Below are 22,788 nucleotides of genomic sequence, written 5' to 3' on the forward strand. Positions count from 1 at the left end.
GGGTTAGAATTTTTTCTTATCTGTGTCCAGATAGTAAGTAGTTTTAGGCCTTTTAGGTCATATATTCTGCTATTGTAGGAAAAAATTGGTCAAACACTAATACATAAATGATTAAGTGTGGCTGTGTTCCAATAAAACTTTATTTATAAAAAGAAATGGACAGCTGGTCACATTTGGCCTGTGGGCCATGGTTTGTTAGCCTTTTTCTAATGTTCAAGGAATTCTGATGAAATACCTTCCAAAAATCATACAATGATATTTAAAAGCCTGTGGCCTTAAAACTGTTCTTCCTCTGAGTTTCTGGTACTTTCAGGCTCTTGTTCAGAAGAGATATGCCTTCCAAGGAGAATTAAATTTTGAGTCATGAGCACTCAGAACTCATATGGTCAAGAAGGACAATGTATGAATACACTTAGCTCAGGAAAGCCAAACTCCCTGACTCTCCTTCAGCTTTCTGCCTATTCATGCAGCACCCCTTGGCCATGCAGCTGCCCTTGGTGTGTGCCTGTCTAGCTCTCTGGGGAACTCCTGCCACCTGTTGTGACTGCTTTTTACTTGACAATTAACCTTTACCATGAGGTGCAGTGCTTGGTCCAGTCCACAGTCCCAGGCTGGATTCTCATATATCTTAGATTCAGTGCACTTACACTTCTAAAGCTATATGTTATGCTATTATAATACTAATTCTTTGAGTTAGTATTATGTAGAAGAATGAACAAGAGTTAAATAGTCAGGTATGCCTAAGACTTGAGAAAACTGCAAAACTGGCTGTTAAACCTTCCTTTCCAAAAGTCATCTTATGTTTTCTGTTCCTCTATTTAAATAATAAACTTGAGTTTTGTTCAAAAATTGAATATAAAATCAAGTTCATCTCACTCAGCTCAGTCAATGTTCAGCACATTTTGTTAGCACCTACAGTGTGCCTGGCACTGGGCTGGACGTGGAGGATACAGCTATGTGGACAGCAAATAAGTCTCTGTTGTCTCGGGGCTTACATCCAAGTGAAGGAATAAATATCACATATGCAAACAAATACACAAAACAAAAATATGCATGCTAAGTGCTGTGAGGAAAAATGGTGACCTCACCGAACATGACTGTGATGGTGGCGGTGACAGCAGTTACATGTACGCCCGTGTATGGGCCAGTGTATGTGTGTGTGTGTGTGTGTGTGTGTGTGTGTATGTGTGTGTGTGTGTGTGTGTGTGTGTGGTTTGTGTTTGAGAGAGAGAGAGGGAAATTATTTGAGAAAAAGTAGTCAGGAAAGACCTCTCTGAATTGATGATATTTAAACACAGACCTGAAGGGTGAAAGGAGAAAGCCAAGCAAAAAACTGCAGGGAGGCTCGGGCAATGGGAAGAGCACGTGCAAAGCCTCTTCCCCGTTCCACCCACCCCAGCCTGCCCCAGCATGAGAAAGAGTTTGGCTTGTTTGAGGAACTGAGAGGTGAACATGGATGAAGCAGAGCTCAGAAAGAAGAGAGTAAAAGGATACTGAGGCAGAGACTCAGGGAGGTGATGGGTTACGGAGGACCTTCAAGGTCAAGAGTTTGGTCTTTATTCTGAGAGTAGTGGGGCAACCATGAGCGTTTAGTCAGGGGAGACTGGAGTTCTGATCGTGATCTAAGGAGTTGAATATGATTGCTCTGAGAAAGATAGACTAGCAGGGGTGATAGTAGAAGTGTTTATTCACCCACAGGTTGACACAGCCTGAGGTGGTGAGACACCCCCTCACCTGCCCTGCAGTAGGCTTATGAGTGCAGCCAAAACACCCAGAAGGAATAACCAGCTACTTCACACGACACGTGGCAGTGCTTCTATATGAATTAATGTAATGTCACAAGAGGTTATCCAGTATTGAAAAGGTAGAATGGAGACAGGAATGAAAGAATACGGGAAAGGAGATGTAGTAAGATGCAAAAAGCAGAAAAAAACAGGAAGAAGGGGAGCAGAAGGAAAGTATAAGAAGATGACAGATGACTAGAGCAGGATAAGATGTTTTCTTTTCTGCCAAATGATTAATAAGCAATTATATAGGAAATAAAAACATGCTAAATATTTTTTACAGTGTCTCTTGGCGCCCTTTACTTTTCTCTTGCTTTCTCCTCCCTGATCCTGCAAGCCCAAGATGGAAACTCTCGCTGGGTTGCTGGGGAGCTGGGACAAAGGAACACCACCTCATGACCTCCTCAGCCTGGCCTCCCCACCAGTGGGACTTCTCCCGAGCTCAGGGATATGATCACAAGGTTATTTCAGTAAAATTGCTGTTAAGTGAACAAAGGACAAAATGGTAAGTAGTGAGGACTGGAGACAGAAGAAATAAGCAACTGGGAAAACCCCAAAACTCAATTTTCAGTTAGACTCTCAGCCAACAATTTTACTTACTAGTACCATTTGACCTAGTTACAATCCAGCATATCATGACCAAGTAAGTGTTAGATGGACTGGCATTCTGGCATGGATTAATTACTAAATGAAGATTATAACCATGATTATCTATATATTTCCTTGACCTAGAAAGGAATGTGGAGAGAGATGTGTAAGGGTGTGTGTGTGTGTGTGTGTGTGTGTGTGTGTGTGTACTAATGTGTATGAAGCAGAGTGCTCAGTGAGTTGATAATAAATATAGCCAGGCCACATGCAGTGGCTCATGCCTGTAATTCCAGCACTTTGGGAAGCTGAGGTGAGAGGGTCAGTTGAGGCCAGGAGTTCAAGACCAGCCTGGGCAACATAGTGAGACCCTGTCTCTACAGAAAAATTAAAATTAGCTGAGCGTGGTGGCACATGCTGGTAGTCTCAGCTACTTGGGAGGCTAAGGTGAGATCACTTGAGCCCAGAAGCTCAGGGTTATAAGTGAGCTGTGATCACACCACTGCACTCCGGCATGGGTGACACAATAAGACCTTGTTTTTAAAATAAGTAAATAAAAATAAAACTAATAAAATTCCAATTTCTTAACAATCAAATATATATGTATATATATTCATTGAAAGGGTGGAAATGCATATATTTATTTTGTGAAAGACTATTTACATTATGGTTCATTTAAAAACCATAAATGCATAATAAAGAACTAATTACTATTGTTACTTGAATCAGTTCATGGCATTTCCTTTCAAAAACACTGAATTATTGTGCAATATAAGGTAAATCTGGGATTGGTTTATCTGTTCAGTTCCAACTGAACTATCTTATACATGAAATACATGACATTTCAGTTGACAAAAATTAAAACCACATTTTCCTCTTCAGTTAACCTATTTCCCGTGTAAAACAACATGTCAAGTGGAGTTTGATTATTTTAACTATTGGGGCCCTTATGGGTGATAGGAAGTTTCCAAATAAAGTTTTCAACAGAGATTCCCAGGAGAAGTAGTACAGGAATGCTGTTTTAGCTAAAATTGCTTAAATGAACAGTGTTCATTCCTTGCTTAAATAAAACAAGTCTTATTGTCACTCACTAATAATTTAATAACCTTTAATGTAACTGAATTTATTTCATTGTTAATTTTGTAACTATGCACTTATAATTAACTAAAAAGGATCAAGATTTGTGGCCTAAAATTGTCATTCTTCCACATGATATTTATAGGATAGATCCTAAATGTATGTATTTTCAAATATTGATTCCATAATGGCTTGAGATATTATCCTATTATATGTATTTTTCCATATAATCATGGTATTATAAGGTCCTGGTATTTGAAAAATTAGAAAACAAGGAACCTGATGGTATGGACAAGTAAATGAAAACCAGCTTACAACCCTTCTGGTAAGAAAGAGCAGTGACTGAACAAAAGTAACATATTAAAAATTGTCAAAGTCCACTGAAAGCAAATGAGGACACCACTAAGTACGTCTCATCTGCACATTCCCATCCTGTGGTCCAGGGTGAACTAATTATTTCTCTAGATAGAGAAGGAAAACTCTTTTAAGGCAGCTTAGGAGTTATTTGTCATATCCGTCATTTAGTGGATTGCCATTTAGTCTTTGTAGATAGGACTTCGGGGCATGAATGGCCAAGAAAAGTAAAGGAGGAGAGTGAAAGGAGAGGGTGATCGTGATGCCCGTGGTGTCCCATGCATGACCCTAGGTTGATCGAATTGTCTGAAAAGTGCAGCTGTAGCTGGGCTAGCCACAAACCGCCACAGAAAACGCCCACTAGTGAAGAGCCCCGCTAGACCCTCGTATTGGGGGCCCTGGGTGCTACAGTTTGAATGTTTTTGTCCCCTCCATTAATTCTCTATGAAATTCAGGTGTTGCCAATGTTGTAGTATTAAAACTAGGTTTGAAGAGGTGACTAGGCCATGAGGGCTTTTCCCATTAATGGAATTATTGGGATTAAGGTCCTTAAAGAGGGCTTCCCGCCCCAAGCAGCAGCTGGCTCGCCCTTCCACCTGCGCCACGCGGGGCTGCCGCAGGGCGGCGCTCACCGGACCCGCGCGGCGCCTTCCTCGTGCGCTGCCGGCCCGCGGAGCGGTGAGCAGCGAGACTGTTCTTTACAGACTCCCCGGATGTGCTGTTCCGTTATGGCGGCGCGAACCTGCCTAAGACGCCGGGAGAGGCCCATCTGCTCTGTATGACAGGAGCAGAAAGAGTGGACATCATTAAATCATGCTGTCTCTGTAACGCAGGCATTGCTGTCGTGCGGGAAAGGCCGAGCCGGTCGCTGAAGCGTTGGTATTGCTGAGCTGATTATCTCCAGACTTCTTACTCTGACAAAAATATTCCTCTATTTCTTTAAGTGACTGGAGTGGTGTTTTCTTTATTTGTGGTGACACACAATCCTCACAGATAGAGTAAACATAATATAATAATTAGCCTGTTAACTCATGGGTGGAAGAATTGGGTTATTTGGAAATATCTGTAATGAATAAGTGTTGCTGGTGATTTAAAAAAATGACGTCACAAAATATCTGTTCTGGGCTCCATTACCTGAGGCAGCATCCTGGGCTAGATTAATTATTACAGATATCCCAGTTCCAGCCAGGGCCTTCTTGCCTGGCCCAAGTATCCCCAGACAGTGGGGCATTTGTTACAAGGACACGCGTGCATGGAAGCCTGGGGTTTCTGACAACCAGGCCTCAGGCAGCACAGGGACTACCTGTTCTAGGGGAATTCCTAGCCAAGAGTTGAATGGACTTTGTTCTCTGGTCCAGACACCAACATAATAAGTCGTTTTTCACAAAATTTCAGAATTCTAGAGGGAAAGTCAAAGGAACCTCTCAACCAAGTTATTTTTATTTCTGCTGAGTAGAGTGTTAATAATCACCCCCATTTGGTTTTTTGGCCTTATCCTCATTAAGGTCTCTTTCTTCAATTGTTTCAGAAATCTGAGCAGAGCTGGAGACCCCACCCTGCTTCCCTTTTTAGAAGGGTGGAGAAAGAGGCCTGTGCACAGTTAGGCTGTGTGAGCCAAACTGTTGTCATTGCCCAGCTCTGTTCCAATCAGCTCCAGCCAGGGATCAGGGGGTGACTAATGTGCTCCAGAGCGTGACCACCTAGGCCCACCGCACCAGGTCAGGCAGTTTGCCTTAGCAGGGGCTGTGTGTATGGCAACCAGCATGATTAAAATATTTCATGCTGATGTGGTAATTCTGGAAAATATACTCCTATTTCTCATAACTTTTCATTTCTTTCCTTTCCAGAACTAGAGGTTAAAACATCTCTTTAAAAAAATCTGAATGAAATGTGATTTGAATTAGCTAGAGAATGTAAACTTTGGAATTCTCAGAATATTTTAGTAAAAGGAAGAATAATTTCAAGAATCTTAGTTAGCCTCCTAATTCAATTTTCCAGCCTGAGAGATTATTTATGAAAATATATGGAAGAAGACAGATTTTAAAACCATACAATAACCATTATGATATCATACTTACCACCTACCAGTGTGCTCAGCATTTTATCTTACTTTTTAATCATCACAGTAATCCTGCAACGTGAACATTATCATCCCACTAAACAAATGGTGAAACTAGGCAGAGAGAAATTCTATATATCACTCATGATTCCATAGCAATAGACATTTGGAGCTTGGGTTTGAACCTAGGTCTGAGTTTATAGGAAGATATGCAAAAATAACTTTGAGGTGGGGATTAGCAAAGTAGTTACTTGATTCTTTGCTGTAAGTTACTTTTTCTGTTTTTACTTAGAATAGACCTTATCAGTGTATTTTACAATTTGCTTGACCTTGGACTTTCCTCCCCCAGATGTGATAGTTTAATCAAAATTAAGACCTGAGTGAAATGATCTCATTTCACACAGAAAAAGGAATAGAGAATTGGTTTGGCATTAAAAAGGAAGATACCACTAAAAATAAATTCATTCATCCTTTAAGCTCTGTCTAAATGAAGCAAAATTCCATAGCAGAAGCACACTTTCTAGTCCAGAAATATTTGTCAAAATTTTAAACAAAAATATTTAGACATATATCAGCTACTAGTAACTTAAGATGAGACATAAAGGTAACTGTTTGAACCAATGTTAAACATTTCGATATTGGAAGAAACATACAATACACATCTGACTTTGTGTAGTACACATAGTCTCAAGAAGTTAGGGCAAATTACATTTTTGTAAATCAGAGCAATCTGTTTCCTTAGTAAAAGTTTGCTTTTTAAAGGAAATTCTGCAATGTATTTAAGAAACAGAAGAACTTTCTTTGTCTAGTCCTTTTTTTAATTTATTTATTTTCTATTTTATTTAAATTTTTATATATTAAATTATTTATTTTACTTTTTATTACTTTATTTTCTTTCCTCCAGTTAGAATTCAGTGTGGATAGTCCTTAAATGTTAAATATTAAAGTTCTCCAGATTGGTTATCTATGGTCTTAAGTTTCCCATTTCCCACAGGGAAATAAAAATTTTCAAGATTAGCTGAAAGGCTTTTTATGACTTATTTACAATTCATCTTCCCAGTTACTTAGATCAGTTATTCATCATTCTTTCCCCCCTCTTATTTTACTCATATCTCATACCCATACAGCCATTCATATCTACAAACTCATACCCATTCATTCACACCCATCTTTACATTCACACATACCTAGGCGCTCACACCCATCTACTCGTATCTGTCCACACATCCTCAGTGTCTCACATCCATCTACACATACATATCTACTTACATCCATATGCATATTATATCCAATAATTCACACTCATCTACACACACACACCCATCTATACACTCACACCACCACAACCGTCCATTCATACCTGTCCACACACTCATGCTCACCTACACACACTAATACACATCTTCATAATCTCACCCATTCACTCACACCCATCCACAAGGACTCATCAACTCATTTCATCTACACACCCACACACAAACACACTCCTCCGTTCATGCCCATCTTTATGCACACACTCATACCCTTCTACTCATGCCTAATTACACACCCACACCCATCCACTCACACACATTCCCATTTTCTCATATGTATACACACAGTCCTCCCTGACAAACCCACATACATCACACATACATCTATCCCTCCTGCCACAAACCAAGTCCCACAATTTTTCAATATCCTGGTTGAGATATTACACTATAGGTTTGCAAAATGTTACCAAAACTGGGCAAGTGTACAAAGAATTGTGTCTTATTTCTTTCAACTGCATGTGAATCTACAATTATCTCACTAAAAACTTCAATTAAAAATACAATTTATAAGGTCATCATCAGGCCTAAAAAAATAGTAGTAACATTAGTTCTTAACATCTGGGTGGCAAGATACATTTGAAAGGATCATGATGTGATAAAACCAAACAGGATGAAATACACCTAGGAAAATGTAAACTGCAATTAAATCCGAATGACTGTGCATGTCTTTCTTCATGAGGAAGATTACAGGCATGAAAACAGTAAGGGATGTCCCATTTGGGGGACAGCTACACTGTGTTAATGCAATAATTTGCCCTTGTGTGACCCTCTTCTACCTGTGGAGAAGTTCCAAATCTCTAAATCTATTCAACAATAGATAAAAATACTCAGTCTCATCCATGTATTAAATTGAAATCTACTTTCTGGGCATTACAGGCAATATCTCCAATGTTCTTATGCTATTTTTACAGTGTATTCCAAATCCCATCTTTGTCTTGCTCATGTTTATGTAGTGCATACACGTTGGGCGTGAGCTGAATAAACAGTAATGCCCATGAACTAGTGATGCCAGGGTCATTTAAGAGGGCCACACAGAAAGTGTCCTGGCATAGCACATTGAAGGATTCATCTTATTCTGGGACTTCATATAGGAAATGACTCTACAAAATGGAAATGTGCTCAGAATCCAAGCTGGAAATAATTCTTTCCGCCCAGAAAGGGTTTAGACTCCCACCTCCAGTTGTTAAAGATGGCTGATTGTGGTCCTGAGAACACAGTTAAGGAAGAAAAGTGACACTTTGTTATGCATACAGCATTCTCATTAACAAGAAATGGAATCAGTTGGTCTGGGGTAGTATGTATTTAGGTGAAGTTTCTGAAGAAAACAGCTAATGAAGACTGTCTCTGATATAAATATGCAGATGTGAAACAAAGGATATATACAAGTAGAAAAAAGGAGAGAGAACAAGCTCCAAGTGTGAGCAGAAAAGATATGCTGGCCCCTTGGAGGAGGATGCAAAATCTAACAGGATTATTTCCTCAGCCAATTCTGGTTGAGTATTCTCACTGGAGCTGGACAGAGATACTGGAGCCCACCATATAATGTTATGTGAACAGTTGTGGTTTTGTTACTGCGGGATGAATTGTATTGTAATTCTCATTCTAGAGGCACGAGCATCTCGGCAAGGCCAGTGGGATGGAGTCTTCCGTGGTGGTGTTTCTAATCAGACAGGCAATCTTGCCCCAACTATTAAGATTCCAGGGCATGGTGTGGCCAAAACTAGCTGAGCAACCTCTGTCAGAGGCTACATTTACAAAGGTGATTTCCTTCTCTTGGGGTATTTTAGTATTCTATTACCACTGTGGCAAACTACCATGAAATTAGTGGCTTAAAACAACACAAAGTTATTATCTTATAATTCCATAAATGAAGTCCAACATGGGTCTTGCTGGAGTAAAATTAGGGTGTCCAGCAAGGCTGATTTTTTTTTTTTTTTTTTTGGAAGTGCTACAGGAGAATGTGTTCTTGCTCTTCCTGGCTTCTAGAGCATTGCCACATTCTTTGACTCATAGCTCCCTTCCTCCATGTTTAATGTTAGTAATGGCTAATTGAGCCCCTCTTACATTTCAAAGTTTCTGCTGCTGTTTCTCTCTTACTGCCTGGAGAAAAAGTTGTCCACATTTGAGGACTTATGTGATTTGACTGTGCCCATCACCTCTAATCCTGCTTTTTCCAGAATATAATGGAGATAAAATATAAGACACAGTTTTCTAGCAGTGAGCTGGTTGGCATTGCCTTTATCCCTCCAACCAAATGGAAAACCCAGACTCCACGGGATGCTATAGTCTTCACTTTCTTCCTAATGGCATCTTGTCCTTATTTGCCGTAGACTTAAAGTGGAGACGGACAATGAAAACAATGAAACAAAGTGAAATAGAACACAGAAGGTGGGAAAAGAGCCTGTTGAAAACAAAAGAAAGATAGGAAAAATCAGCATCCACAAAGTTGATTTTAAATTAAATTCTTCCAGTCAGATATCCCAATCTTTCCAGTCATATGTGTGACTTAAAATACACACATGGATCTTCCTTTTGTTTACTAAAAGAAAACAGGACAAAGCAGTCGATACTCTCACGACTTCCTTGCTACGAGATAGCTATTGAGCATGCAATAGGAAGGAGGCTGTCGGTAAATTTTAAGCCACAGAACGTTTAAACTGTAAGCTAAGGAGGTTTTCAAGTAAAGAATTGTCACCACATTGCATGTTTTGTTGGGCTTGGGGGACACAGAGAATGAACAAGTTTCTCCTAGACACCGGGAGACCCATTCTAGTGGTTTTCTCCAGCAGGGGATATCTTATGTAGGCTTTTTCTGATAAATAAAAAGTTGGAGTACTGAGGGTTCTGATTCATCGGTGAGCTCTAACCTTGTGGCCTGTGAAAGAGTGTCTTGTTTACAAGATCCAGTGATGTCAAATGGAATGACAATAGCTTTTTGATGACTTGTTTACACAGAAGGTTGAGAGATGTGGGGAAAACAGCAACAAAAAGCCCATGTTCGGAAACCGCCTTCGCGCGTGGGTGTGTATAAACTACCATGTCTCCGGAGTCAGCTGCAGGGAAGTCATGGTGAGCGGATCAGAAAATAGAGGCGCATTCATTCATGCACACAGCAGAAACTCAGACTGCTTATGGCCACTGCGGTTTTTGACTCCCTTCCCAGGAATTTTCTTCAGAAACAGCTTCGGGTGGAGAGAGCATTATTAACAGAGGTGTTGATGTCAGTAATGAACGGTAATGATGATCAATTTAAGTGTTCGCCAGGCTCCGGGAGGCACCGGCCTCCTGGAGGTGGATAAAACTGAGACACAACGTTGAGACTGTTGTAGGGTGGGCGGGAGATGTGGCTGAAAGGTTCCCCCGGGATACAGAGGGGCCATCTCTTTTATGCCAATCTATCCTGGCCAGAAAGCTCCCTTCAAGGGCAGTCGTATTCTTCATTGTGTTTGTTTCCACCTGGACACACTGGTTCAGTGATTGCACTTCTGATACCGCCCCCCTGTGGCTTGGAAGTCTGTCCCGAAGGTACTGCGCCCAGGTACCGAAAATCAAGAGTGTGGAAGGGTGGGCACCCTTTGCAAGTGTACCACTCGCTGGGGCTGCTGCGCACGTGCATCTAGCTGTAGTTTTTTAAATTTAAATACTAAAACATGGGTATCTGTATTTTTCCCCCAATTTTTTAATCATAATACATCATCATTAGACACTTGATGGATATAGATCTCATTCTTTGTTGAGAAGAAATTACTATACTGTTCTTAAACATTTGGGGCTCGTTTATAGGTACTTCTTAACAGAATGGTCAACTTGGCAGAAAGAAACAGTGCACCAAATTCTGTAATCCCCACAAGGAAGCATAATTTTCTCATGAAGTATTTCCAGACCAAATTTTTAAAGTCCAACAATAGTCTATATTGCTAATAGCTTGTTTATAGTTCTTGTTATTGACTGATTCTTTCTTTATACTGGTAATATAACATAAGACATCCAACAGTCTTCATCTAGTCTTTTACTAGTAAAGCAAGGTCCACTGGTTTAAATAGAAGAGTAGTTCATGTTACATCAATTGATAATTAACAATTATAATAATTATTTAATAATATGATAATTAAATAATAACAATAATTATAGGAATGCCTCTAAAGAGTTTAGATGATCCACGAAATACATTTTTTGGTCTGTATTTTCCTTTTTTCTATTTTTTTCTTCTATTTCCCACCTGTAGCTATTCTAAACATTGAGATGCTTGATATTTTTTTCTCTGTGAAATTGTATATATCAACTCCTATGAGCCTCCAATAACTTATGAAAATTTTTCTTAGGTCTCTAATTCTCTCTTTTCTCTTTGGATTTTTTCCTCCCTCCTAGAACCAAACATTTCAGCCCCAATCTACTTTCATTAGGAAGATTCTTTTCTAAATGTTTACTAATAAATATGCTCTGTTTTTAGTAATTAAAGCCTATAGAAAATACTTCATTTAAATTCCTAGTTTCTGCTGGGAGCAGTGGCTCACGCCTGTAATCCTAGCTCTCTGGGAGGCCAAGGTGGGCGGATTGCTCAAGGTCAGGAGTTCGAAACCAATCTGAGCAAGAGCGAGACCCCGTCTCTACTATAAATAGAAAGAAATTAATTGTTCAACTAATATATATAGAAAAAGTTAGCCAGGCATGGTGGCACATGCCTGTAGTCCCAGCTACTCGGGAGGCTGAGGCAGCAGGATTGCTTGAGCCCAGGAGATTGAGGCTGCTGTGAGCTAGGCTGACGCCAAGGCACTCACTCTAGCCTGGGCAACAAAGCGAGACTCTGTCTCAAAAAAATAAATAAATAAAAAATAAAAAAATTCCTAGTTTCTAAAGGTCTGGGATTCCCAGTTCCTTGAAGTGATTTTTCAAATATTTAATTAAGGAGAAAATGAAGGAAAGGACACTTTCAAGCAAGAGTTGCGAACGGTCACAGACTGAAATGCCCTTGAAGCTGCAGCATGAACCAAAACTTAGTGAAGCAGGCTGGCGAGAAGATTCGGAAGAGTGGAGACGGGCCGTCTGACCTACAGGCACAGCCTTGCTCAGTTGGATGTTGCCACGTGGGAATGTGGGCTCTGTTTGGCCAGATCTTCCGCCTTTTCAAGATAAAGCCCCAATCCTTATTTTATGTTACACCTCTCAATTCTAAAACAATGGCGATGAAGTCAAACATTTTTAACTCTTTGCAGACTAAAGAGAACGTATCTGTGGACCAGATGTGCCCTTGAGGCGACTTTAAAGTCTTGACAAACATCTATTGGTATAGAGCTATTTTATTGGAGTAGAATTATCTAAAATGTGAGAAAATATATCAAACTGCCTGAATTCCCCAGGTTTTTTTCTTTGTTTGTGTTTTTGTTCTGCTGGGGATTTTTGCTTATCCTTTGAATTTCTGTACATTATAGGCCTCTAGTGTGATCATACTAATGGTTTCCATAGCCAGTTTTCCACCAAATGTCAGCATTACAATTATATAGTCATACCTGTGTGGCTCTCATGACTCTTGGGTACTCTGTGATTTGGATACTCAATATAGAGTGAAAATTATAGTCTTTTTGATGTAACAATAGCTTTCACAGGGTGATATCATAAGCCTTGACAATGTAAAATGTCCTTGCAGAGTGCTCTGCTTAGAAGCGTAGAGTGCGTTTCTCCCATTTTTTGTTTTCATACCTTTTCAAACACCATAGACCATCATGACCACGACTGACAGTTAGATTGAATGAAAATGAAAGAACAATAGATTCCCTCGAAGCCATGCCTCAGTCTAAACGACTTTTGTGGAAGTGTTTCCACTTTTTACCTTTCAAATGCTCTTCCTGTATTTCTTAAACCATACTGCGTCCATGTCCCAGGTGCTCTCTCTGGCTCGGCCTCTCCCTTCCGCTCACAGCAGACTTACTGAGGACTGCAGGGCTGCCGCCAGGAGGGCCCCGGAACCTGTCCGAGTGAGCTGGTCACTCCCCTCAGCACTCCTGGTCATCTTCGGCCTGCGAGTAGGGTCGCTTTACTTTGACTTCCTGCGAGGCAGTGGCAACCTTATGGCTGGGTGGTCAGCAGGGGAAGAGGTGTCATATAAAACTTAAGAAAATATAAACATATGTGAAATGGCAGGTTTCCCCTTATTATTTTGCTCAGTTAGTGGCAAATGGAAGAGCAACACTTTCTAGCTCTGGAAACACGACGATGGCATACAAAACACTAAAATGTGTTTTCACTGGTCTGAATGAGGTGAGGGTTAAATGTTAAGACATGCGTCTTACTATTTGCCAAGGTATTTTGAAAGAATTCATTTGCATTTATATTCGTTGTAATAAGTAATACGGAGCTTGAATATCAGATTTTTATTACTTGTATCCTGAGGGTTGTTATATATCGGTTTGAATTATTAAAACTTAAAAACTTAGGCTAAGTCCCCTATGGAGTTGAAAACCAGATCTCCACGGAGGTGGCATAGATCGGAGGTAGTGTCATTTTGGGGGGGAGGGCCAGTTAGTCTGGCTTTACAGATGTTAGAAAAGTTGTAGTTCAGCTGGGTTCAGCTGGGTTCAGCTGCTGCTACAGGAAGGAACTGCTGCTGCAGGGGCAAGCGGTGTTCCTGGGTTGGTGCTTTGAAAAGGAGTAAGTCCCTCTTCCTCCCCAATGCTGCGTGCTCCTTCCAGCACCCTTGCTAGCAAAGCATAACGCAGAGCCAACTGGCAAAGAAGAATTGAACTATGCGAAGTCCCAGTACCAGCATCATATACCAGCTGGTTATAGAAAAAAACGTTGGGAGTATAGAGACAATAAGTTAAAACAGCACAACATTAATATCTCATAGCTCATAGAAAAAATAGGTTTTCATTTTCTATATGAAAAATATATCATTAAAATTTTTTCTAAAAATAAAATATCTAGGAAAAGAAGTATTGTGAATCAATTTCTTAAGAGCCATTGGTTCCGTATATATAGGTTTTTTGTTTTTTTTTAAAGAGATGCTCTGTTGCGCAGGCTGGAGTGAAGTGGCATCTTAATAGCTCACTGTAGCCTCAAATTCCTGGGCAAAAGTGGTCCTCCTGCCTCAGCCTCCAGAGTAGGTAGGACTATATAGGTGCATGCTACCATGCCTGGTTAATTTTTAATTTTTTTGTTAGAGACTGGGTCTCCCTATGTTGCCCAGGCTGGTCTTGAACTTCTAGCCTCCTACCTTGGTCTCCAAAAGTGCTGGTATTACAGGCATGGGCTACCAGGCCTGGCCTCAAGTTTTTTATCTCTGATTTTCAGGAAAAAGTGTATATTTAATAAGTCAAATTTTCCTCAAAACACATACTACCTCAAAAAAAATTCTCTAATCAAAAAAGATCCCAAAATTTGAAATATCACTATTAGAATTAATTTGTGCTAAACCAATGACCACTATTAAAATATAGATATATCTCAATTTGCATTAGGTTTTCATGTGAGTAAGAGGCCCTTAAAAAGTGGCTAAAATACAAATAAACATTTTTTTCTCTTATGTGAATAAAAGTCCAAGGAAAGCACTCCAGGGCTCAGATTGTGGCTCCAACATTATCAGGGACCCAAGTCCATTCAAATCTCTGGTCTGTCATATCAAGGGTTACGCAGATTAATCTGTTCTAATATGGCTGCTAGAGCTCCAGCCATCACATCTATATTCTAAGCATCAGTATGAAAGAAAGGAAGAGAAGCAGACTGTGATCCTCTTACAAGTTCCACACAATACTTCCACTAGCTACAAAGGAGCTTATAGACTTTTAACTGGGGAAATCATGTGTCCAGGTAAAAATTGGTACTCTGTTAATTTGAGGGGGTTGGGCAGAATGGGTACTGGTAGAGAACCAACTCCCTCCGCCAGACTCTGGGAAGGATATTACCTCATCAGTCATAATCCTTGATGTGAACAAATCCATAAGCTCCTTTCTGACATGAGATTTCTTAGGGGAGAAAGACCGGAGAGTACATGAGGAAACCAGGCTGGGGGAGTGGAGGCCGCTGAGTGGGGACCTTGAGTGGATGCAGGACCTTGAAGACAAAACTCTGCTATTTTGGAATTTTGCTCACAGCCAGCATCAGCCCCAACTCCATCTTCCTTATTTATATTTTTGTCCATTTAAAGAATGTGGGTTCTATATTAACAGGGAAGAGGTCACGTCATGGACCATTTATATTTTGTTTCAAAGGACTAAATTATTTTTTAAAAGATTTAACCATACTTTTGGTTGTGTTCTTCCTCGTCTCTTTTAGAGAAACACCTTCTAATGCCAAGAGGGGTCCTGGGTTTCCATCTTTGTGATGGTTCTTACATTCATCCTTATGACTTTGTCTCTCCCTTCCCATGAACCCCAAAGGGGATGGGAAAAAGGCATCATATTGATAAAATGTGATGCCTTCCAAGACATTCTTTACATGTCCTATGTGCAAATATGGTCAAAGTGAATAATTCAGGCCAAGAGAGTGAACATTTCTCCAGAGATGGTTGGGTGAAGCCGTCTGGCTTTGCAAAGTCGTTCTCTTTATAGACTAGCAACATTGCTTTATGACGTGTCTGGGTGACAGGCCAATTCCTTAAGTGATTTAAGTATATGCATTTAGTATTTTCCAGCACTTTTGCTTTTAGAACTAACTTACAGGTAGAGCAGCTGACCATGCTGTGCCATGGCACATTGCCTAGGCAGAATCACAGCGGAAACATCATATATTTCTCCATTAGACACTTTCGTTCCCCCAAATTTCACTAGCTTCCAGCTACCTCATCTCTCATACTTTGATACCTTTACTCACAATAAGCAAATAATTTCAAGAGGACATTGCAGGAGGAAGGGGATGGTAGAAGAAAGAAAAGGTAGAGATTCAGATGAGGTTTTATGATGTTTCATCCTGTTTGCTGCAGAGGGAATACTTGCAGGACACAAACGTCTGCGTGCGGTCAAGATCCTTTCCTAATCACCGAGGACGGAGCCGCCTGGCCTCTGTGGGCAGCCCTCCGTCACCCTGCGCCTGTTGTAAAGACAGACGAAATGCGTCATTTGTTGCTGACCCAACCCCACGCCCCTCATTCATCCCTATCCCCAGCTCATTCTATTTTTCTTAAGATGTTGGTGAAATCAGAAAAAGGATCTGCATTGAGCATCACTCAGGAAAAACCTCCATCTAGAAAACCAGTTACATATAGCAAACTTAAAGGGCCCTGTCACTTAAGGGAAACATTGCCGCCCGTAATCCAGTCCCTCTTCTGCTTTTTCCATCTCGGAGGTTTCTCTTCTGTGCCCTGCCTCCCTCCTCCCTTTCGCTTCCTCCTTCCCCTAACAGCAAGCCGAGGCTGTGGGAGCTTCCCCACCTTCCCAGGAGGCATATGAATAGTACATTAAGAGGAGGAGGAAAACTAAAGGGAAGAAGCTCTGCCGGTGGAATTTAGGCAGAATGAATAATGGAAAGAGCCGAGTATGGGAGCCAGAGAGAACTGGAAAGGGTTCCCAGTCCTGTCATTTCGAAACGGACTGTCTTGGGCAAGTGACTTCTCTTTTCTGAGTCATAGTTTCTTTATTTATAAAATTGAAATAATAATACCTGCTTCATAATCACTTGAAAATTAAAATTATGTTTATAAAAATTAGTGCAATATCTGGTATATAATTAGCATTCAATAAACATTGCTTCTCTTATCAGAAGGGATATGGAGGAGTTGTCGGGCAAGACATGAGGCTTTCTCAGTATTCTAATCGGCTGGGGACAACGTGTGTGTGTGCGCATGCGTGTGTGTATGCATATGTAGGAAAAGGGGTGTTCAGGGCAAGGAAATTTACTTGATCACATTCATTTTTGTAATGTTACCTTAAGTAGTGTGAGTGTGCAACCTCTTGGTATCCAGGAAAATGAAACCCTAAAGGTCCTTTGTGAACAAGGATTCAGAGCCGATGAAGCAGAGTAGTTTGGGGGTTATTCTGCCAATGGGCTGATAAAAACCTAATGAAATATTTTTACCCTATTCCTGTGTTTCCTAGACCTACTTTCTCTTTTGGATGGTGCTGATCAAGCGATAAATTTCTCTAAGCTTCATTTTCTGTGCTGGCCATTCTGGGGCCAACACATACTTTTGCCACATGTGTTAATATTACTGTCTTAGGATCTGTCAAAATGAAGAATAACTTCCTTCTCCATGCCAGACCTGATTCGATACTCTTCATGGCAAAGATTCAGAACTTTCTTGGCACCAAAGTACAGGAACTGGGCACAGGTCTTCCAGCTCTTTTTGTCCCTTGTCACACCCAATGCCCCACGTTTCCATATTACCAGCACCGCCATCCTTGTCCAGCCTGAACTTGAGTGTCTGCATGGTGTTCAGGGCCCAACCTCACATCGGGTAGGGCTTGCTCCTTCTGTGATTGAGGATGGGTGCTCTAGAGTCTCTGACCCTGATCTGGGTCATCCTTCAGGGAATGAATAAGGTCTTGAGGCTTCTGACAACAATCATTTTTGGAGTTAGATTATAGACCCTTGGTAAAATTTACCCATGATATTTCCCAAGATAAAAACTTAGGCTTCTCCCATAAAGGGTTATTATCAGCCCTCTCTTCTGGTTTGTTTGGAAAATCCAGGGGCCTTGTTTTTATAAAAATATTTGGAAGATATATATATATATATATATACACAACAAGAAAGTAAGTATGATGCCTAAAACAAAGAGCATTAAGTAACATCTGACTGAGCATCTTTATTCCATGGAAGATTTGCAGATACTCATGGGTGTAGGCCTAGGTGGCATTGTTTGCTTGAGAATCATGGCCACACTTTATTTATTTATTTATTTATTTTAGACAGAGTCTTGCTTTGTTGCCCAGACTAGAGTGAGTGCCATGGTGTCAGCCTAGCTCACAGCAACCTCAATCTCCTGGGCTCAAGTGATCCTCCTGCCTCAGCCTCCCGAGTAGCTGGGACTACAGGCATGCGCCACCATGCCCAGCTAATTTTTTCTATATATATTAGTTGGCCAATTAACTTCTATCTATTTATAGTAGGTATGGGGTCTCGCTCTTGCTCAGGCTGGTTTCGAGCTCCTGACCTCAAGCAATCCTCCTGCCTCGGCCTCCCAGAGTGCTAGGATTACTGGCGTGAGCCACCGTGCCCAGCCCACACTTTATTAATATCCCCTTCCCATAATAAAGAAAAGTGGATACATGGTGAGGTATACCCCTCTGAGGGTTTTCCTGATAAACCTTATGTTAATAATATTCACTATTGCACCAGATTACTTCTTCTGCAGGTGTTCTTAGTTTCAGGTCCATGGGAGCTCGTCTGTGAGACAACTATATCTCAATTAAAATGTATATCACAACTCAAAAATATTTGATGAATTATTCCAATGACTTGTAATATTAAAAATTTTATTCTTTGCTTTAAGAAACATTTGTTCTGAGATGAAGTCCATAGGCTTCACAGAACTGTCTAAGGCATCCATGGAACTAAAAAGTTAAGAATCCCTGAGGTGGTGGAAGTTTCTGTGGGCTTCAGGAGGTCTTCTCGTATGACCTACTGATTTTGTTAATCTAGTTTTCAGTTTTTTGTTTCTTCTTCTTTGGTCTCCCTACCCTGGCCTGTTGGTTTCTGCCATCTGTGTCTATGTTGTGCTGTAATTGTCAGTTTTTCTTTGCACAGAACACTACTTTTGTTGTGGTAACGACGCAGTTCATGGCGGAGAATTTCTTCCTATTTATTTCAAAGTGTACTGAACAAATCCTATGGTGCTGGTTACAATGCCAGCCTAAGGGGATACAAGGTCAAAAACACAACCCACTGCCCTTTATGCCCTTTATTAGCTTTCAGTCTAAGGTGGTGTGTGTGTGTGTCTGTGTGTGTGTGTGTGTTTACACATAAAAAAGTTCTTGATTTGTGTCTCCCCCTCTCCCCCACAGATTTTGGAGGCATCTGAGGCTCAATGGGGACTTTCCAGCATTCCAGACTGCTGCCTGCAATGGAGCTCTGAGTCACGGTCTTTGGGACTGAGGTACTGGCAGCAGCGTGAGCGCCAGGACAGCCAACCTCGCTAACCTTCGCTCTAAGCAAAAGCCCAAAATGAGTCTGACCTGAAGTCAGAGCAGGCACTGGAGAAAGACTTCTTTGTTCATGGAAAGAGGAAAGGAGAAGAGAGTTTCCAATAAATTACAACAAACTTTTCACCATTCTAAAGAACCCACCTTCCTTATCAACCAAGCTATCCTATCTAGTGACTCCTATTCTAGCTTTTTGCCAGAAACAGAGCATGCCATTCCTGGTGAAAAAATAAAGACGAACGCTCAGAAGAGTAGACCTGGGACTGTGGTACTGTCGACACGGGCAGGTGGGAGAAGCATGTCGGGAAGCCAGCCGAGCCCCCCTGTGATCCCGTCTCGCAGGCCTGGATTCCGGGTGTGCTATATCTGTGGCCGAGAATTTGGGTCCCAGTCACTCGCCATCCACGAGCCCCAGTGCTTGGAGAAGTGGCGTATTGAGAACAGCAAGTTGCCCAAGCACCTGAGGAGGCCAGAACCCTCCAAGCCACAGCCTCTCGGCGGCGGTGGGGCCTACAGTCTTGAGGCAGCGAATGAGGCCGCGTTTCAGAGCGCCCAGGCCCAGCTCCTGCCCTGCGACTCCTGTGGCCGCACATTCCTGCCAGACCGTCTTCTCGTGCACCAGAGAAGCTGCAAGCCAAAGGGTGAGGATCCCAGAGCTCCAAACCCCAACAGGTCTGATGGTCTCACTGGTCTCAAGAAAGTTTCTGGTGGAATCTCAGCCCGACCTCGGACTCTTATCTGCTACATTTGTGGTAGAGAATTTGGCACCCTGTCTCTTCCTATTCATGAGCCCAAATGCCTGGAGAAGTGGAAAATAGAAAATGACCAGCTCCCCAGAGAGCTCCGCCGGCCACTCCCACAGAAGCCTCAGCCCCTTCCAGCTGGACAGTTGAGCCAAGAGGGAGCAAGTCCAGTTCAGCTTGTACCCTGCCTGAATTGTGGCCGGACCTTCGCCCCAGACCGCCTCCTGGTACATCAGAGAAGTTGTAAAGCTCAAGCTCGTGGGCCAAGAGATCAGAATTTGACCTTAGAGAGTAAAGGTAGCCTAAAGGAGCCCACTAATCCCCAGCAGCAGAGGACCATGGCAGAACCCAGTGTAGCTGACAAGGTAATTCACGCCACGTGAGATGCATTAGGTGGATCTGGTAGTACCTTCTGCCTCCAGGGAGTGAGAGAAAACTCTTCCCATAATCAGCAGCCTCAGCCCCTAGGGTCTTTTCTTTCAATGCCCTATTTCTGCTTTAGTGTAGCTTGTGCAGGTTGACTCTCCGTTGGACTCTAGGAGCTATAGCTCTCTTGGCAAAATAGATATCAGAACAACCTTGCCTGATGGGTTCATGTTCCTCTTCAATTTGCTCCCTAAAAGAAAGAGAGATGGACTACTTTTTTCCCTGATCCTTCATACCAGTAATCCCTGGGAGAGACTGTAATTTGAAAATGAGTCATTAAAGCTGTGTCTACATTACAGAGATATAGTTCCCATTCCAACAGCCAATATTTATTGCTGGTTTATTTTAGTCATCTACCTTAGGAATTCATTTTTGGCAATGCTGGGTCATGCTGAGTTTATCTTACTAAAATAGAATCTGTGTCAAAGACCCCAAATGACTTTAGCAACAATTAAATACTGGAGCACTTTCAGAAATGCACATGCTCTGTAAATACAGCATGTTTTCTATTAACACTTATATGATTATAGTAATAGGAAATTAACCCCAGCAACTAGATTTATGTTGATGGTTCTGGGAAGTGCTTAATCCCACTGCTGTTCTGTGCCCTGTGTTAGGGCTGATCATAGGGCTCTGACCTCCCTCTTGGGCCATTCTAAAAAAGCATGATCCCAGGGTCCCCAGGTTGTATGGTAAAGATTTGTTGGGCTTTCATCTGAAGTTTCTTCATCAATCATGATTGTGGAGGGATGCTTATGAGGGTGGCTACCTGCAAAATAGGGCATGGTCCAGGCTCTTTTTCCTGCCATAAAGCCAGTTACCGGATGCACTGTTTGTGTCAACCTTGCAGAATATCAAATCATGAGAAATAGGAAGTGGTAAAAGTCTTTTCTTCCTGGCTTGCTACTTGAAACACCCAGCCTGCAGGAATACTTTAAATGAACTCTTAGGAAAACTAAGATTATACAGCATTTGTAAAAGATGAAACAGAGGGACTGGTGGGGGAGGGTACATCCTTTATTTTTAATTCCATTGTTATTTCTTACTTTTTTATTTTAGTACTTTGGGAACTGTCTAGACCTTTTTCTCAAGGTCTATGTTTAAAATAAAATGATTATGGTCTTACTGGTTTAGGAGATTCCAAGACAATGATTCTAAAGCCGAAGAGTCAGACTAACAGATGCTGGGCAAGTTTTCCAATGAACGATGAAGAAAAAAACGCTAGTTTCTTTGCCATATGAAAAACCAAACTCCTCAGTGTGGCATGGTCTTCAAGCTGGTCTCGTAAACATGATCTGTTTTTCCCATCTTCTGACTGTTGCTTTCCTTCCAGAACGTGTGGGGTCTGGATTCAGAGAGCAAAAGAATGTGTGTCTCAGGGCCACAGATCAGAAACTCCGCTAGCGTTCTGACTTGCAGCCCTGTTTCTTGATTGTATGCATTTACTTCAAACGTTCTCATTACAGATCTGGAGATAGGGAAGAGTGTGGTCGGGATTCTTGTGCTTGTTGTTGTAACACATACTTTGTGCTCCAGAGTGGAGCCAGCAGGCTGGGCACAGCATGTTCTCAGTCCGTCACGACTGCTAGAAGAGGCTGGCCTGGGCCCACAGCGTCCCAAGAAGACACCTTCCTGACTCACCCGGTCGTCTGGAGGGGAGAGTGTCAGGAGGGGAGAGCCGTGGCCCCTGCATGACTTGTGCATTTAGGTCAGAGTAGGGGGAGGCCATCTAGAGGCCATGGCTGTGTCAGAGCGCTCCAAACCCTGCTTGCAGGCCGGAGAACGCACGCGTCTGTGGGAAACTGGCCCCACCGCTGTCAGATGCGTGCTGGCCCGTTTGGGGACCACACAGGCTTCAGGGAAGGGCATAGGAAGGTCATCCAAGATAGGGTCCCTTTAGCTGCCAGACTTACAACATGTTTGGGTTAATAAAAATGGAGAAAACTCCTAGGCTTCAGAGAGGCTTAAGATCTTTCAAAGCAGTGGGCTTTGTCCCTTCCCTAGGGAAGGCGTTTGCCTTCCGCAGTGCCGGCAGCAGAGAGCCTTTCCTCCCTAGCGTAGTTCTCCTTTTTAGTTACTATTTGATTCTGTCAATGTTTTCCTTTCCTTGTATCATTTAAATTTTAGACAGTGCTATGAATCACTCATTTTCCATAAAGAATGCTACCCTCTACATTATTAGATTTCAGAATTTCTTCTGTCTGTGACAGCTGCCTTTTGGCTGCCTGTGACGCGCATACATTCCTTTTCACAATCCAGATGATTTCCCTCTGGACTCCTTGATCTGACCTCAGATTAGAACCAGCTATCATGCCTGATGTTCTCAAGGGATTCAAGCTTGTAGTGAAGTCAGGTGAGGGAAGTATTTTCAGAATC

The 22,788-nt window shown here is 41.8% G+C and overlaps 1 protein-coding gene across 1 annotated transcript in view; it reads left to right on the forward strand.

Moving 5' to 3' along the window:
* ZNF475 (zinc finger protein 475) overlaps positions 1-22,788 on the forward strand; it is a 54,358-nt gene that overhangs the window by 6,196 nt on the left and 25,374 nt on the right. Inside the window, exon 3 of the mRNA XM_012788568.3 lies at positions 19,106-20,351. Coding sequence (XP_012644022.1) covers positions 19,317-20,351 — 1,035 coding nt within the window. The 5' untranslated portion in view covers positions 19,106-19,316. The remainder of the gene's footprint in view (positions 1-19,105; positions 20,352-22,788) is intronic.

This window comes from Microcebus murinus, chromosome 11, assembly GCF_040939455.1.
Source record: "Microcebus murinus isolate Inina chromosome 11, M.murinus_Inina_mat1.0, whole genome shotgun sequence".
Lineage (NCBI taxonomy): Eukaryota > Metazoa > Chordata > Mammalia > Primates > Cheirogaleidae > Microcebus > Microcebus murinus.